The following is a 16,345-nucleotide window of genomic DNA, read 5'->3' as shown; positions in this document are numbered from 1 at the left end:
AGATTGCTCAGTTTGCTTTGGAAATGAGACATTATGCAAGCGCAATATGGCTTGGAATGATTATATGTAATGGGAAAGACTCTAATACATAGGCCTTTTATAGCTGCAATTGTGTTTTATTAGTTTTTTTTAAAAAGAACATTTCAGTGGCTCAGTTACTGAACGTTAATTGCCTTGACTTGAAGAAAATGAATCATAGCTTTGTGTGTTAGTGTATGTATGTGTGTTACTGCTGGGGCCTGTCTTTTAAAGATGTAAAAGTTGTTTGTGAAACTTTTATGATCTTAACGTTTCACATACACCTTTTTCATTTTGTTTTTGGAAAATTTTTTTCTCTTTTATTAAAATAGTGCTGATATATCCCTTGAAGCTAATTTCAAGGGGTGCCTTAATTATTTGCACAAAGCACTGTTTTTCTTAGAGAGGTCTGTACTCCAAGAATTTGAAGGCAAAGGTATCAGTTGAGTTGTTTCTATTCAGGATTTTACAGTTCTGTTACTTTGTTCAACTCAGAGCAACATCAAATCTCAGAGCTGAAAGGGTCTCTGTCCACCAAGGCTTTTTAACCTTTAGCGACCTAGGTCCCCTTTTGATAAATACAAAAAAAATGGTAATGCAATCTGAAATTCAAAGAAATTGAAATGAAATATTCTCAACAAAAACCAAAGTAAAACAATGTAATGGAGTGTCGTTCTTCTATCTCTTTTTGTAAATCACAAGTGGCTTTGAGGCTCTGATGCCTCTCAGGGAGTGGTTGACTAGATTAACTACCTCTTTCTACAGATAAAAAGACTGAGGTGCAAAGATTCCAGGAGTGCCCATCCTCTCAGCATCTTAGGAGCAGAACTGGGTCAAGAACCCGGACGTCTTGTTGGCTGCTTCCTGCTTTGCCCACAGCACCCCTCCCACCGCCCAAACCTTTAAGGCTATACTCGCATGCAAAGGAGGCATCTTATCCAGTGTCATCGCCCTATAACTGATGATGCTGATATTCTGGAAGGTTATTCTGAGTTAATGCTGTCCCAGCAGGATGGAGGCAAAGGCCAAGAGAAACTTCTCAGGCCTGGCTAGTCTATGGATCCTGGTTTATTTTTATTTACTTTATTTCGTCCTGGACCATCTGTACCATCATGACATAGAAACACTGCCCTGATATAGCTTCTGGGGAATAAGGGGGCAACATTTAAATCTGAAAATAGATTCATTTTTGAAATAAAGTCTGGGTCTTTCACCATATTGAAAGGTCTTATTGGTAGTCTTCACTGAACAATTCAACACATGTTTTTTAACTTATACTGATTTGTTCTCTCTCTTTTTTTTTTTAACAGTGTGTCTGGTGGAGAGCTGTTTGACCGGATAGTGGAGAAGGGATTTTACACAGAGAAAGATGCCAGCACTCTGATCCGCCAGGTCTTGGATGCTGTCTACTATCTCCATAGAATGGGCATTGTCCACAGGGACCTCAAGGTGAGGCTGTCGCTTAGCAACACCCTCCAGTTGCTTTCCAACCCACAATGCACCTGTTGGAGCAGATTGGCTCCAGAGGAGGGTTGAGGTTGCCTTGATGTAGATATGGGTGGAATGAATGGTGGGCTTTGTGTACTGCTAGTCGTCAGGGTCTTTGGGACCCAGAAGTAGCTTGAAAGATGATGAAGATCAATGGGGCTGGCCATTGTTTGGGACATTTAATAACCACTGTACAGCGAAAGGGCCATGCGGAGGTAGGTTGTGCATTGCTTCAAGCTTATCTAAAGGGTAATTTTGTTCAAGCCATGGAGGCCATGAAGATTGCCCAGTGCAGTTCTCCACTGTTTGCCCAATCCCAGCCCTGTTTCAGTGCAACCCACCATATGAAAGAAAGGGAGCAGTAGATAGAGGGTGTGAGGTGAGGGAGAAAGGAAATGAAAGGTTATCCAGAAAGACGGGTTAAATGACATACAATTACAACCTTCCCAATGTCCTGTTGGTTCCATTCTTATCTTTTCCCTATGAGGTTTTGAAATACTCACCCTTCACCAATAGCATTGAAGGATCTGGGCCTTGGTCACCTTGGCCCAAGGGTCTCTGTGGATGCCGAAGGGTAGGTATCATAGTACCAAGGGTAGGTATCGAACATATCAATTTGAGGAACAGAAAAAAATCTGCGCTGTTGACCCGAGGCTATAAAGTGGCTTCATTCTACAGCAGGTATAGGTCCAGCCCCCAGAACTCACAGCACCAGTCGAGATAGAAGTCTCACCCCAGCACACATACTCACCACTCCTGTCAGAAACACAGGGATTATATTGTACTGAAGCCATGCTATACACAACTACGGGCAATCTAAATCAATTTCAGGAATAAATGGCAAACATGTGTTAAAACAGAATGTTAACATCTGCCCGTTAATCTGGTAACTGGCTGTCAAGGTATAAAATGGTGTGGCTTTTCCTTTCATAGGAATTCACTGAAGTTTTTTCTTTTCTCCATGTTAATCATTTTCCATTGACTAGGGTAGTGGCTTCCAAATGTTAGCCTCCATCAGAATTGTCTGGATGGCTTGTAAAAACACAGATTGCTGGCTCTACCCCAGAGGTTCTGATCCTGCAGGTCTGCATCGGGGCCCGGGAACTTGCATTTCTAAGGGGTTTTCAGGTGATGCTGATGTTGGTCTGGGAACCACACTTGGAGAACTGCTGGACGAGGGTAGTTGAGGACGTTGATGGACTTCTTACAGCCTTTGCTGGCCTCCTGATGGGTGAAATGGGCTGTGAGCACAAGTAGTTCACCTTCAGGACTTGCAGGTCCTTCAGAGGGCCAGGTAAGGGCTAGGTAAGGTGACCTGACACCTCTGTGCCAGGCAGCCGTGCCTTCTCTGCTCTCTTGTGCCCTCACCAAATGCCGGTTCTGTGCTTCCAGGCCACAGCAGGCAGCTAGCTCTTCCTGAACAAGTTAGTTTAGTGACCGTAGAGATGTGATGTGGTGTACTTACTAGAAATCATTTCTAAGCAGGTAAGCCATTTCCTAGATGGGCAATGTTTGTTTCCCCCTTAGAAAGCCAGATTGGCTTTATGGGAGCTCATGTTTTTTACATGCAGGTAACGCTTTTGCAGAAGTACATGCAGCTCCCAGCCCGTAGAACTTTAAGATCACCAGGCTTGTAATTGTGGATAGAATGTTACCATTTTAGGACCTTTTTGTGGTCTCTTTTCAGAGGCACAAAGAAGTTTGATCTATGTGGAGGAAGTTGGGGTTCAGGAATTAAATTTTCATAAACCTCTAAGAAAATTAAACTCTGTGATAGAGGGCAGAGCAATAGAGAACATGATTGGGTTAATTTAAGATTAGAGCACAATTTGAGATGCTATCCTACCCCCACAGGTGGCTATACCTCTTTCTCCCTTCAGAAAGGTATTCTTGTGTCTTCTTGCCCCAGAAGCTGCTAAAGATGATCAGTTGTCTTTTTTTCAAAACAAGCGAAATGTCCGCTGTTGCCCCCTCCTGTTAGGCACTGTTGCCCTTTGGAGCTGGATCGTTCTTTGCTGTGCGAGGCTGTCCTGTGCATGTTTAATAGCATCCCTGGTCTCTACCCACTAGATGCCTGTACCAGTCCTGTAGTTTTGACCACCAAAAAATGTCTCTAGGCATTGCCAAATGTCCCCTGGGGGGTGAAATTGTCCCCAGTTGAGAATCACTGGATCAGGAGTATGGCTATGTATAACATGAACTTCACAGGAAGTGTTGATTCAGATCTTTTAAAAGCTTGTTATGTGAACAAGGGTTGGAATTGACATCCCAAGTCAGGTATTGGCCACGAATTGTCTTGCAAAGATGCCGTAAAACACAGAAAAATAATTTTTCGGGTGAGTCCTGGGCCTCATAGGATCCCAGGAAGCATTGTAAGATCCCCTCCCTCCTCCTTTCCCTCCACCCCTCACAGCCCTCCTACTGCCTAGTGGGGGTCTCCACCCACATCATCCCTGAGCCCATCTTCCCTCCCACTTTTTCCCTGTTCACCCCTCCCCACAAGTAAAGCCCTGCTGTGCTTACTAAGTCTTAAGGTAAGTAAAAGTATTGACCTAAGCTGAGAACGACCAGTCCATTGAACCCTCCTTGGTGATTGCCCTTCAGAAGAGCAGTTTATTGATCCAAATGCATCTCCTGTAGGAGGAAGGTATCAGGAGAGATTTTTGGCTCTTAGGGCATCTCCTGCCTGGATGCAGCCTTGTCTAGGAGCATGAGATCCTTGACTTTACAGCTGTACAAGTACTGGGACAGGAAGTTATAAAATCAGAAACTTTAAAAAAAAAATTCTCTCTGCACGCATGATTGGATTCTTACTGGTCATCAAAGGCGAATCCCTAAATCTTCAGAGAAACCATGAACCACGTGCACTGTTTGGTTAGATTATTTCCCTCTGCTTTCTAAGTGTTATTATTTCTACTGTTGATTGGCCCATTTTATTCTAGTTTAAAAGTAATTGAAAGCATCCTCAAGCATACATTTGATTTTCTTCTAATTTTATGCTTCATCCACAGGATTAAAGTCACTGTGAATGATGTATCATGTTATTTTGAATGAGGGGTAGTATTTTTTTCCTTGGGGTTCAGTTAAAGAAAAAAATGGTTCTGACACATGTTAAAATGGTAAGGAAGGCTTTATTCAAGACTCCTGCAAGAGGGGCATTGCATTAGGGGAGAGAATTGGGCTCCACTGCACATGTGGCAAGGACACATGGGGATGTATAGCCGTTGAGCAGAGTGAGGGGTCATGGATGGAAAATTACTGTGAGAGACAGCAAGGGTAGGGGGATGCTTGCTCAACATCTCCCTCCGTCTCCATAAGCCCCGCCCCCATTTTTTGCCAGAAACAACCAGATTCCCCAATTTTCCACAAGATGTCATACAAACGAAACTTTGCTGTCTCCTGGTTTACCCCAGGATTGCCATCCTTAAGCCCCTCCCATGTAGACGCCGCGGAGGTGCCACTGATGTACAGACTTAGGGTGGAAATGGGAGCTGTAATCGGACCTTTGCTGCATGTCGTGCGTTACTGCTGGCTGAGCTCTGACATTTTACAGTCAGGGAAGCAAGCGAGGAACCATCTTGACCCATCTTCTACAGAAACAGAGCTTTTAAGGACACATGGCTAGAAAGCTCTAGGTCTTCCACCTCCGATTCATTCCGTGATGACCTCCCCCTGTTTCCCAGGGAGCGGAGCGCTCGGGTATCAGCTGGCCCAGGAAAAGGGGAAGTGCAGTGCATGTGCCTGAGCTATGGACACGGGACGTCCCTTAGGGCGGGGAGAGAGACCCTTACGTCGGAGACAGGTTGCTGACAAGGGTCAGAAAAAAGAAACCGAATAGCACCTGCAAAGGCAGTTTTCTTTCTGGGAATCTCCGTTCCCCTAACCCAAGAAATGAATTGACAAGTCTGAGAGGCATCTGCTTTCTAGTTGCCTCAATATATGGTTCATTGTTCTTAAGTAGAGAAAATACTAATAAGGGAAAGGTACTCACATTTATTGAAAATCTGTAACTGCCCAATACTATATAAGGCTCCCTGCATTGTTTTCACTAAACACTGCTTTTCTTATTTTTTTTCCCACACACATACACACTGTATTTTATTTTTACAAGAGATAAATAGACTGACATCAAGCATTGTACATGGATGACCACAACAAAAGCAACAATGATTGCAATTACCAAACATGAAACACACTCATACTATGTCATAATATTGACATTCAGTCCAGTAATCCTCCACTGTAGCAGCTCCTTTACTTTGCAGTGAAAATTGATTTAAACACTGCTTTTCTTAAGGCATTTACTGTGTCTAAAGGTCAAGTCTGTTCTTCCATTGTCATTAAGTTTTGGTGGTTTGGTGAGGCTCGCACAATTAACCCAGCTTTTAAAACAGGTTGTAATTTTTTTTTACATTTCATTTTAGCCTGAGAACCTCTTGTACTACAGTCAAGATGAGGAGTCCAAAATCATGATCAGTGACTTCGGATTGTCCAAGATGGAGGGCAAAGGAGACGTGATGTCCACAGCCTGCGGGACCCCGGGCTATGTCGGTAAGGACTGCGCGTGTGTGTTTTCCCGCTTGTCAACCTGATCGCTTGTCTTAAGCATTTGAGCCTGGCACGTGATCACAGCTGCCTTCGTTTCCCTTGAGGGAGGAATAAAAAGATTGAGAGACACTGGAATGAGTTTGAAGGGAAGTGATTTCCCCTGAAACCTTTTAATAGTTGGGTAGAAATCCCGTTTGATTTGGGTGTGGGCCTGAGTGGAGGCCAGGAATTGATTTGGGTGAATTCCCAGGTTCTAAGACCAGAAATATGTCATGTGTGTCTATGTTTTTAAATGATTTACAGTGACATGTGGGATGACAATAAGGTGCAAACACACATAAAACAAAATGTTGAGATAGAAACACGTAGAAAGAAAATATTGATAGGAGGAATCTGATTCAAACCCTGACCAAGTCACTCCTTTAATTAGCCAATCCTGATCTGTCCTGGAGAAGCCAAAAATTAAAGTTTTTTCTAAAATCAGAACCCCAGAGATCCTTTGTCCCTGACACTCAGAATGCAGAAAATGCTATGGCAGATCTGAACACATAACTGAGACTCAACTTCCATCTTCTGGGGGCCCGGAGAAAGGCCATCAGAGCTGTGTACGAAGTTATTGAGGCTTCCATTTACATGACTGTATTCATTCATCCAGCAAGTGCCTGCTATGTACCAGATGCTGTTCTAGGCACTGGGGTGAAGACAGTGAATGAGACGGAACACCTGCCCTCGTGGAGCTGACCTCTTAGTTGGGAGAGACAGGCAGAAAAGAAACAGGTGAACAGGGGCGTTTCAGATCTTACATGCTGTGAAGAAGACAAAACGGGAGTGTGTGATAGAATGACAGGTGTGAAGAGGGGTTGGGACGGTTAAGGGGACAGGAGGAGACTCAGGCGTTAGCCTTCGTGAGGAGAAGCAGCCCCGACCATGGGAAAGTCAGGGGACAGAGTTCCAGGTAGAGGCATCAGCTTGTGCTGGGGAGAGAGTGAGTGCCAGCTAGGAAGCTCTAAGAGCAGGAAGAACTGAGACTGGAAGAGACTTTGAGAAAATGGAGACCAAGGCTGAATTCTCATCATACAAACCATGACGGCTTTTCTTAATGAGAACAGTGAGCCTGCCCTGAAGGAGAGGAGGTGATGTTATATGACGAATGTCATTCCTGTTTGTTTGGGGATACAACCGCGTGACCTTCCCAGGCAGGCTGAGGGAAGCAGGCTTCATGCTAAACGGGTCTGGGGCCCAGAGCATTGTCGGAAACTCCGAAAGACCTCGGGGGCACTTCAGGGCCCTTCAAGTGCTTGCATGATAATGGGCGTTAAGTCATCACTGTTAATGTCACAGCTGTTGCACTTTTAAAGGAACTCAGGAGAAAAGAACAGAGTTGAGGGGAATAGAGACTAAAATGAGGGGAAGGGAAGGAAGCCCCAGATTTAGGAGGAGATCAGGATGGTATAAGTGTGGGAGGAAAAGATGTGGTCAGTACCTATTAGCTCTTGACTGTCACAGTACCCAGGAAGTTTGTCCCTGGCTTGTGTGTATGCACTAGATACAGAAGGGGAGATGCTTCTGATCGTGTCTGCGAAGCCAGCACATCTGATGGAGCTGCATGGCAGGGTGAGCAGTCCCCGTTCTAGGATAGAAAAGTCATGGTTTCAGGAGGAGCCCGGACTCCATCAGGAGGACTTGGATCGACAGCTGTGGTGTGAGGTGCACGTGTAGACGCATGTGTATGCCCTGAGGTGGGGGCCGTGGGTGGAAATGTGAGCGTGTGCGGTGTGTGTGTGTGGAATTCCTCCAGTTCAGTCCAAGCCACCAGGCAAGCGGCAAATAAAAATGAATGAGACAAGCTTATTCTCATTTCTCTTAAAAGACAGGGAGGAAAAAAGCCGGTTCCAACCGTGGTGAGTCATAGGCATCAGAAAATGGACAGGCCTATGTGGTCATGGGGTCCAGTCTCCTGGCTGGAATGGCTTTGCTCTGTTCCGCAGGGGCTGCTGCCCAGGCCACGCCGGGCGAGGAAGCCGAGGATGCTGTAGCCGCCCAGCTCCTGCTTCAGGACGTCGGCTCTGACAAAGAATGTGCATATTTACATATGCATCATACTGTTCTCATATTTGGCTCTGATGTTGGAAAGCTCTAGCACTTTCTAAGTTGATTTTCGCTTTTTTACATTTTGACAGAGCTTGTGGAATGGCAGTTTCTCTGGGTTTCTAAGTGGCTGCCATCCTAGTGGTCTGGTTGTGTTTAGATGTCAGTCGCTGCTGAGTCTGGGAACCGGGACTGATGTTTGGATGTAGCCTTTGCTCTTTTACCCTAAATGGTGGCAGTGGAGCCATCGGGTAATTCTGTTGTCAGATACAGAGTTTTCTTGGAGTGAAGAGGGGGAAAAGGAGGACTATGGGAATATAGCAATTCTGTTTGTTCACATTTATTGAGCACCAAGATTCTTGGGGGACCTTTTAGAGTAAGAAAGGGGCAACACTGGGGAGCTTGTGTCTGTGTAGACATGCCTTGGGCAGTGAGCAGCTGAGCTTAGGCTGTTTCTTCCCAACAGTCTGCATGGCAAGCTCCTATTGGGCCATCAAAGCCCAGCTTACATGACCCTCTTTTTCTTTTGTTTTAAATTTATTTATTTGTTTTTATTTTTGGCTGTGTTGGGTCTTTGTTGCTGTGCGCGGGCTTTCTCTAGTTACGGCGAGCAGGGGCTACTCTTTACTGTGGGGCGTAGGCTTCTCATTGTCGTGGCTTCTCTTGTCACAGAGCATGGGCTCTAGACATGCGGGCTTCAGTAGTTGTGGCACACGGGCCCAGTAGTTGTGGCATGCAGGCTCAATAGTTGTGGCTCGTGAGCTCTAGAGCGCAGGCTCGGTAGTTGTGGCGCATGGGCTTAGTTGCTCCGCGGCATGTGGGACCTTCCCGGACCAGGGCTCGAACCTATGTCCCCTGCATCGGCAGGCAGATTCTTAACCACTGCACCACCAGGGAAGCCCTACATGACCCTCTTTTGACTGCTTGCCCAACATCCATCCTCTCCTTTGTCATCCTGGTTCTTTTCCTTTTCTCATCATGGCTCTTACAACATTGCATCAGCTTCCATATTTATCTGTGTCTCTCCCCCTCTCCACTAGAGCAGGGGCTCTGGCTTGCTCATCTTTGCACAGATGCTTGTTGAATTCAATAAAAACCTAAGCTTCATAAACATGAGCAATTTTTTATTTCTCTGCTCCCCTTCTCTTCATTCAGCATGTGTTTATTGAATTCCTGTTATGTGTCATGCACAGTAGTTTGGTGTTAGGAATACAAATACGAATTAGATAGAGTCTCTGACCTCAAAATGTTCACAGGCTTGTGAGAGACAGAGGGCTAACAGGTAAATTGAATAGTGTATGGTAAGTGCTACATTATGCCTCATTCAAGAATTATTTATTTAGTGCCTACCTTCTGTGCTAGGCACTGGGGATGCATCAGTAGAAAGAAAAAACAACAGATAAAAATCCTCAACCTCGTGGTACTTACATCTGAGTGAGAGGGAAACGGGCTATAAGCAAACAGCTAAATATATTAATTAGTATCTTAGATGGACATGAGTGCTATGCAGAAAAATAAAGCAGGAAAGACAATAGGAAGTGTGTGTGTGTGTCTGTGTATGTGTGTGTAGGGGGTTGTAATTTTAACTACACTGATCAAGGCAGCCCTCACTAAGAAGATGACAGTGGGGTAAAGATACGATTGCAGTGAAGGAGTCAGCCATGCCGTTACTGGGAGGAAGAGCATTCCAAGGATGGTTCAAAGGCCCTGAGGCAGGAGTGTGGGAGGAGCGACAGGAGCAGGGTGAGAAAGGAGGAAGTCAGAGAAGTTGTGGGCAGGGCATGTGCAGACCAGGACTTAGAAGTCACTGTCACGACCACGGGTGGCTGGAAGCCGTTGGAGGGATCTGAGGTAACGGGTGACATGATCGAACTTTCACCAAGATCCCTGTGGGGGACAGGAGATTTTCTGAAAACCCAGAAGTAGGGTTTGAAAGCGAGAGACATCAAGGGTAATTCCAAGGGTTTTGGCCTGAGTCCTTGGAAGGGTGCAGTTGCCTTTAATTAAGATGTGGGGGGAGAACGTTGCAGAAATATCACCAGGGGTTCAGGTTTGGATTTGATAACGTTTGTGAGGTCAGGAAGGCAGCTGGAATAGGAGTCTGGCCTTGCGGGGAGGCTCTCGTTTTGCACAGAAGTTCTGTCCTATAAAGTCACCGTGAGCACTGAACGGGCAGGCCCTGAGCCCCGCTCCCAGGGGAAATACAGGGCTGGCTTCCTGCGGGTCTCTAGTCCCAGCACTGTCACCAGCTGGTCGATACTTGACCTTGTTATATGTGTATCTCTGCCCAGTGACACTTTATTTAATATTGTTGCTGATTCATTACCGTTGAGCTCGGGCTGACAACACTGTAACTCATGCCTAAATGAAGCTCATCGAACACGCGTTCTCTCCGTAAGGCGCAGCCGTCGCGTGCTTGGGAGCGCTGGACAGCACCTCGGCACTGACGCCTGGGGGCCGTTTTTAATAGTGAAATCAACAGGATGCGCAAAAGTGTGGGAAAACGTGGCACTGACTGGACCATGAAAACTATAGGTCTTGCCACTGTGAGAGACAAAACAAGAGGGCAGGGCGTTGCGGTGTTCGCCCTCAGCTGGGCGCGAGCGCTCGGGTGACGCCCTGCCCGCTCTGGGCAGGTCTACAGATGACCGCAAAAGCATCCCAAGTATTGATTTGGGGGCTGCAAATGAATTTTAGCGAGTAGGCAAATCGCAGATATGGATCCATGAGCAGTGGGGATGGACGGTATTTGGGAACTGATGGCCTCTGGTGCATTTTATTTGGTTTTTTTGTTGTTTGGGGGTTTGTTTTTGTTTTTGTTTTGTTTGGCCTCACCACGCAGCATGTGGGATCTTAGTTCCCCGACCAGGGATATCGGACCCGCGCCCCCTGCAGTGGAAGCGCAGAGTCCTAACCACTGGACCTCCAGGGAAGTCCCCTCTGATGCATTGTAAAGCCATGAACCTGGATGGAATCATCAAGTGGGGGGCGGGTGTAGATGGAGGAGAGGAAAGGTCCCAGGGCTGAGTCCCGGGGACTCAGAGGGACAGAGAACGGGCAGTGAGTGAAGTAGGAAGAGAACCAGGGGAGTGGCATCTGGACAGTACTTCAAGGAGGCTGAAGTGCCTTGTGTCAGTTGTGGCTACTAAGTCAGGTAAGATAAAGACTGAGTGGGGACCACTGGTTTGGGGGACCTTAAATTATAGATTAATTGAACAATTAATTATTTCTGTGGGAGCCTGGTAGTCAGAGTAATGCTGCAGAGAAGATGAAACAGCTCTTCATCAGGGGACCCCAGTGTGCTGTGAGCCTGGGGCCGGACACAGCCCCGTTCACCTGCCTCCCCCCCCGCAGCAGTCTGATGGGGACACTATTTGGGACCTTGGACACAGAAGCCACGGCCTCCTTTTTGCCGGGCAGTTTTTCATTTGAACAGGGCAGAGCCATTAGGCATCTGCGGGAGAGAAGGGAGGGAGTACTGTTCTCCTGCTGCCCATCGTGGGGGCCACAGGTCCCAAGAGCCCAAGCTGGGAGCAGAGGACGGCTGTCAGCTTTAGTTCAGATTCCTTCTAGGTAGTGTTGGTTTCCATTGGTGAGTGCAGTTGTTTTGTTGTTGTGTCAGTTATTACCTAAATGACTCTTCAGCTGAATAGTTAGTGTCACCAACATCAAGTTACTACTTCAATTTAAATGAGTTCTCTAATAATGAAGAAATAATGGGAAAAGGGCTGTTTATCCTAAGTATCCCAAGGCACAAGGTACCTTGGGAGAAAGCAAAGAAATCTGAACCCCGTATAAGGAACCAGGGCCCATGCTGAGCGTCAGGTCACTGATGACCGGAGATGGAGGGCATCTCTCCATCCAGGTGTATTGCGTTCCTATTGCAGGCGGTGCCTAGGGCTCTGTCAACACCTGGGGCTCCTCCAATACAGTATGGCCAGTGGGTGATACGGATCCATATAAGGTATCATGTCTGCAGTATGAAGTAACTGACATATTTCAGAAGCAGCCTCACAAATACAGGCGAGAGATGGATCAGTAAGGGCTAGAACCAGCAAGGGAAAACTCACAGAGGAGACAAGATTTGAAGGAAGGGTGGAACTCAGGCCAAGATGAAGGGCTTACGGATGCAGGCAAGCAGGAGAACAAAGGTCCAAGATCATGAATGGCTTCTGGTATGTAGGGCCTGGGGGAAATGAGCAGACTCACTTGGGGAGGGAGGGCATGCATAAATAAGTTCTTGGAGAGAACTTAGGAGAAATGATAAGGCCGTCTGGTGGCAATCAGCTCCTCAGGGTAACATGGTGACCATTAATGTGGTATTGACCTGGATTTAGAATCCATTTAATTGGGTCAGATATAACATTCCCCTTGGCATCACCAATAAGAGATGAAAGTCAGAGCTGAGAAAGTTTGTAAAATTATTTATGCAACTTGCTCCACTGCATTAATTAAAATATCCAAATGGGCTCTCTTGAATCACTAAATAGGAACAATAAGTCACAGAAAGCACCCATTTCAGTCATGTAATTGATAAGACACTACAAGATGACAAATGTACTTCTATTCTGTAGAAGAAAGCCTGTTGTTTTATTTCTTGATGTTGCTATTTGCACACTGATGTGATTTCTCAGATTCTATGGGAAAAATTCTATGGGAAAATTAAACTCTTTTAAAAGAACTTTGAACCTGTGTCTCTAGATTAAGTGACGAAGTGCCTCACCAGAGGAGGGCAAGCCTGTGCTCTTACTTATTCTTCCAAAGAATAGTCTTTCTTATTCAGGGATTGCAAACTTCACTTTTAAAAAGGGCAAGAAGGCTGGGGTGGTGCTGGGTGGCAAGACTCCTAACTGCTTTGTGATGTTTGCCTTTGAGCTACATGAGACTTTCTTTTTTCATCGAGCCTTTTTGAGTGATGGTCCATCACTTTGCAGTATTCCATTTGGAGTGCATAGTGGAAACCACTCTTTCATTATTGGATGTTCCTCAAAAATAGGAAGGTGCATTTCTGTCTGATCCATCATTGTGTTTATAAGCAGAGCTACATCTTGGTTCTTTAGAAGGTGGCTCATTGTTACATTACTTAAACTGTGAAGAAGGAGTCATTCCAGTTTCTTCTCGCAGCTTAGTTGCCCGCATAGACATTGCCAAAGTCTTTGGTCTAGCCCTGGCTTAACTTGTCTAAAATAGTTTAAACAAGTTTCGTTGTGTTCTCTTCTAAGTGGAAATGGAGAACAGTTGGTTCAACATTCTCAGCATATTTTTTCACCATTAAAGGAACACTTTTAATTCATGGGATCATTGCATTTTTAAAGCTTGATAAGGGGCTTGAGGTTAGATGAGACCTTGGAAACCAGGGGTTCCAGGAACCAGGCTTCCGTGTTGGGACGAGGGACTGTTCTCAGAGCCACCCAGCCTGTAGTTGGTGGCAGTCACAACAGTGGGTCTTGACTGTGAGATTCTATCTCTGCCATTGCTTAGATGCATGGAAGGCCTGAGCCCTTCCCTTAAACTCTTGGGTTCTCAGTTTCTCGTATGTAAAATAAGCGTGCTGAACTGATTAGTCCTCAAGTCGGGTTCTGCTGCTTACCACTTACAAAATCAATCCTCACAAACGTTGACAGAAAGGAAAGTTGCCTTTAATCAGAATGCCGGCAATCTGGGGAGATGGTAGACTCAGCATCCCCCAAAAACTACCTCCCAAGATTCTGCTCCACCATGAAAGCTTTTAAAGGGAAACAGGGAAGTAATCTCGGTGAATCTTTGAGGTAGGGGGTCAGAGTTGTCGCCTTCCCCACTGTGTGCAGGCAGGGTGCAGGCTGGTCGACTCCTCGTGATCCTTCTTTAGACTCCACCTTGTTCACACAGTTTGCACGATTACTGAAGGGGAGCTAGGGAAGAGATCTGGTCACCTGTCAGTTACTTACTTCTCATTCCTACTTCTTTGGTCTATGAAAGAACCAATAAGTGAGGCAAAGTATTGTGTGATCAAAAGCTATGAAAGGTGTACTCGGGCCGGAGATGAGTAGAGCATGGGGCGCCTGGTTTCAGGTTAGTGACAAGACAAAGGGCCGCCTTCTGCAAAGAACTCTTTCCCACAGAGATTTTTTCCTGCCCAAAGCTGCTTACGCATTGACCTCCATGATTTTTTTCTGGTTCTGCTATTCTGTATTTCTACAGATGTGTGACTTAGTATCCTTTAGGTGTATAAATATTCGTGTGTCAAGGATATTGACTGTCATTTTTTCCCATCTTCACTCAGAACAGACAAGAAAAAATTCAATTAAGTTGACATCATCCATCTCTGTCCTCCTGAGCAGGCTAAGTCACGCAGTTCCTTTTATCTTTCCTCTTAGATCCTCTGTTCCTGCTGCTTTAATCTTCACTCTTCTGTGTGGTCATTTTCTCCCAAAGAGCTCGGTTTTTATTTGTTGTTCACTTAAATCCCATATTTTAGTACACGGCTCTGAGCATTACATCATTGTTCTCACCCTCTCAGACTGTTAGTGTTGAAACAGGATTTTATGTAACTGATAAATTGTCACACAGGGCACAGATGAGTAGGCGGAGGACCCACATCAGAACGTTCTCGTTCCTTCTCTCTGAGCAGCTACTCAGTGACAACCAGCAGTGACTGTTTCATCACACTGGGCGCTTGCAGCCAGGCCCCATTTGTCAGAGAGAACAGGGCCTCCCCACGTGGGGAGACTTGTAGGGCCTGGTATTAGCCTTGACATAGTGAATATGGGCGAGGGCAGAAGCTCATGATCAGAACGTGTGCCAAGTAAACCCAGCCCTGCCCTGGAAAAGCCCCCACCCCACTAAATCCCTCTTAAAACTATTTGTAAAGCACTCTCCATCCTTCTGGAACTCCTGATGGAGTTCTTGTACTTGAATCCTGGGATGGAGTTTCATGGTTTCTAAACCATTTTGTGGTGGTGGAGAGGAAAGAAGCACTGCAGCGTTTTGTAACTTACTCTTTTTTTTTCTTTTAATGATTATAAACCAAAACACTGGAACGACTGTAACAGTCTTCTTCATGTTGAAGTGTAGCTCTTCAGATTTCCGAAGTGAGGAGGGCTCCAGTGCAAAGTAACCATCCGGTTGCGGTTCACAAACCGATTAGGGCGGCGGTGGAATCCTGGGACAACCTGCAAGGAACACATTACGGGGTTATCCGTTGCCACATTGCTCTAAAATGCCTTACTCAGAACATTTTTCTTCCTCTGTAGCACTGAGTTCCAGGTCTCTCCCACATTTGAAAACACCAGATACCAGCTGCCCTCCCGTTTTCCACTCCCTTCCCGTTCCTTAGTCTCTCCCCACCACCCATCAGCCACATTTTGGCTTCGGCAGCATTTGAATAGTAACCCAGCCCCGATCAGACTGGTAATGAGAAACCAGGATGGTGCTTTAATGGGACTCTTCATGCCTGTGGTAAAATTCAAGAAGCTACTAGGAAAATCCAAGTGAGCGGCTCATCTGCGATGCATTTTTAGTAAATTACAGCTCTAGGGGAGGGTGAGAAAGAGCTGAGGAATCTACAACCCCCGGAAAGAGAACAGAGCTGTCGCAAGAAGCTTCTGCTCCTCTCCCACAACTTCGGGCTGAAGACAAACCACCGGCGAGGAATGATTCTGTATCTCAGCTGTGGTTTTTATTTGCCAACAATCCAGATTGCAATCCTCTAAACCTAGGTGGAGCAACACCTGCTTATTAAGATGCTCACAGTGAAGCCCCTCATCGCATTTTTTTTTTCCAATACCCCTCCTGCTGAAAATTCTGCTGGCAGGAAGCAGATCTGAGTAAACCCGTTCAGTACCACCTCCTCGTTGTAATGCAGCTCTTACTGAGACTGGATGCTCCTCTGAGCTGTATGCCTGAATCTTACTTTCCTTGATCTTTAGAATTTTATTTACCGTCTCTGAACAGTCCATTGCTGGGTAGAAAGGTCCTCTTTCTCTCCCACTGTTTTTTTTTTTTACAACGTTGTGTTACTTTCAGGCGTACAGAAAGTGACTCAGTTATACATATCTGTATCTATATAGACATATATGTATATATCTATTCTTTTTCCGACTCTGTTCCCTTATAGATTATTACAAGATATTGAGTAGAGTTCCCTGTGCTATGCAGTAGGTCCTGGTTGGTTATCTATTGTACATAGTAGTGTGCGTCTCCCACTGTTTCAGTGACATCCTTT

At 45.8% G+C, this 16,345-nt stretch overlaps 1 protein-coding gene across 4 annotated transcripts in view; it reads left to right on the top strand.

The window, feature by feature from the left end:
* CAMK1D (calcium/calmodulin dependent protein kinase ID) overlaps nt 1–16,345 on the top strand; it is a 416,310-nt gene that overhangs the window by 355,290 nt on the left and 44,675 nt on the right. For all 4 annotated transcript variants that reach the window (XM_007167402.2, XM_007167404.3, XM_007167403.2 and 1 more), the window contains 2 exons: nt 1,329–1,467; nt 5,931–6,057. In XM_007167402.2, the coding sequence (XP_007167464.1) occupies nt 1,329–1,467; nt 5,931–6,057 (266 nt within the window). The remainder of the gene's footprint in view (nt 1–1,328; nt 1,468–5,930; nt 6,058–16,345) is intronic.

The sequence above is a fragment of the Balaenoptera acutorostrata genome, chromosome 3 (assembly GCF_949987535.1).
Source record: "Balaenoptera acutorostrata chromosome 3, mBalAcu1.1, whole genome shotgun sequence".
Lineage (NCBI taxonomy): Eukaryota > Metazoa > Chordata > Mammalia > Artiodactyla > Balaenopteridae > Balaenoptera > Balaenoptera acutorostrata.
Note: the sequence above shows the minus strand (reverse complement) of the source record. Positions and strands in the feature narration are given on the sequence as shown.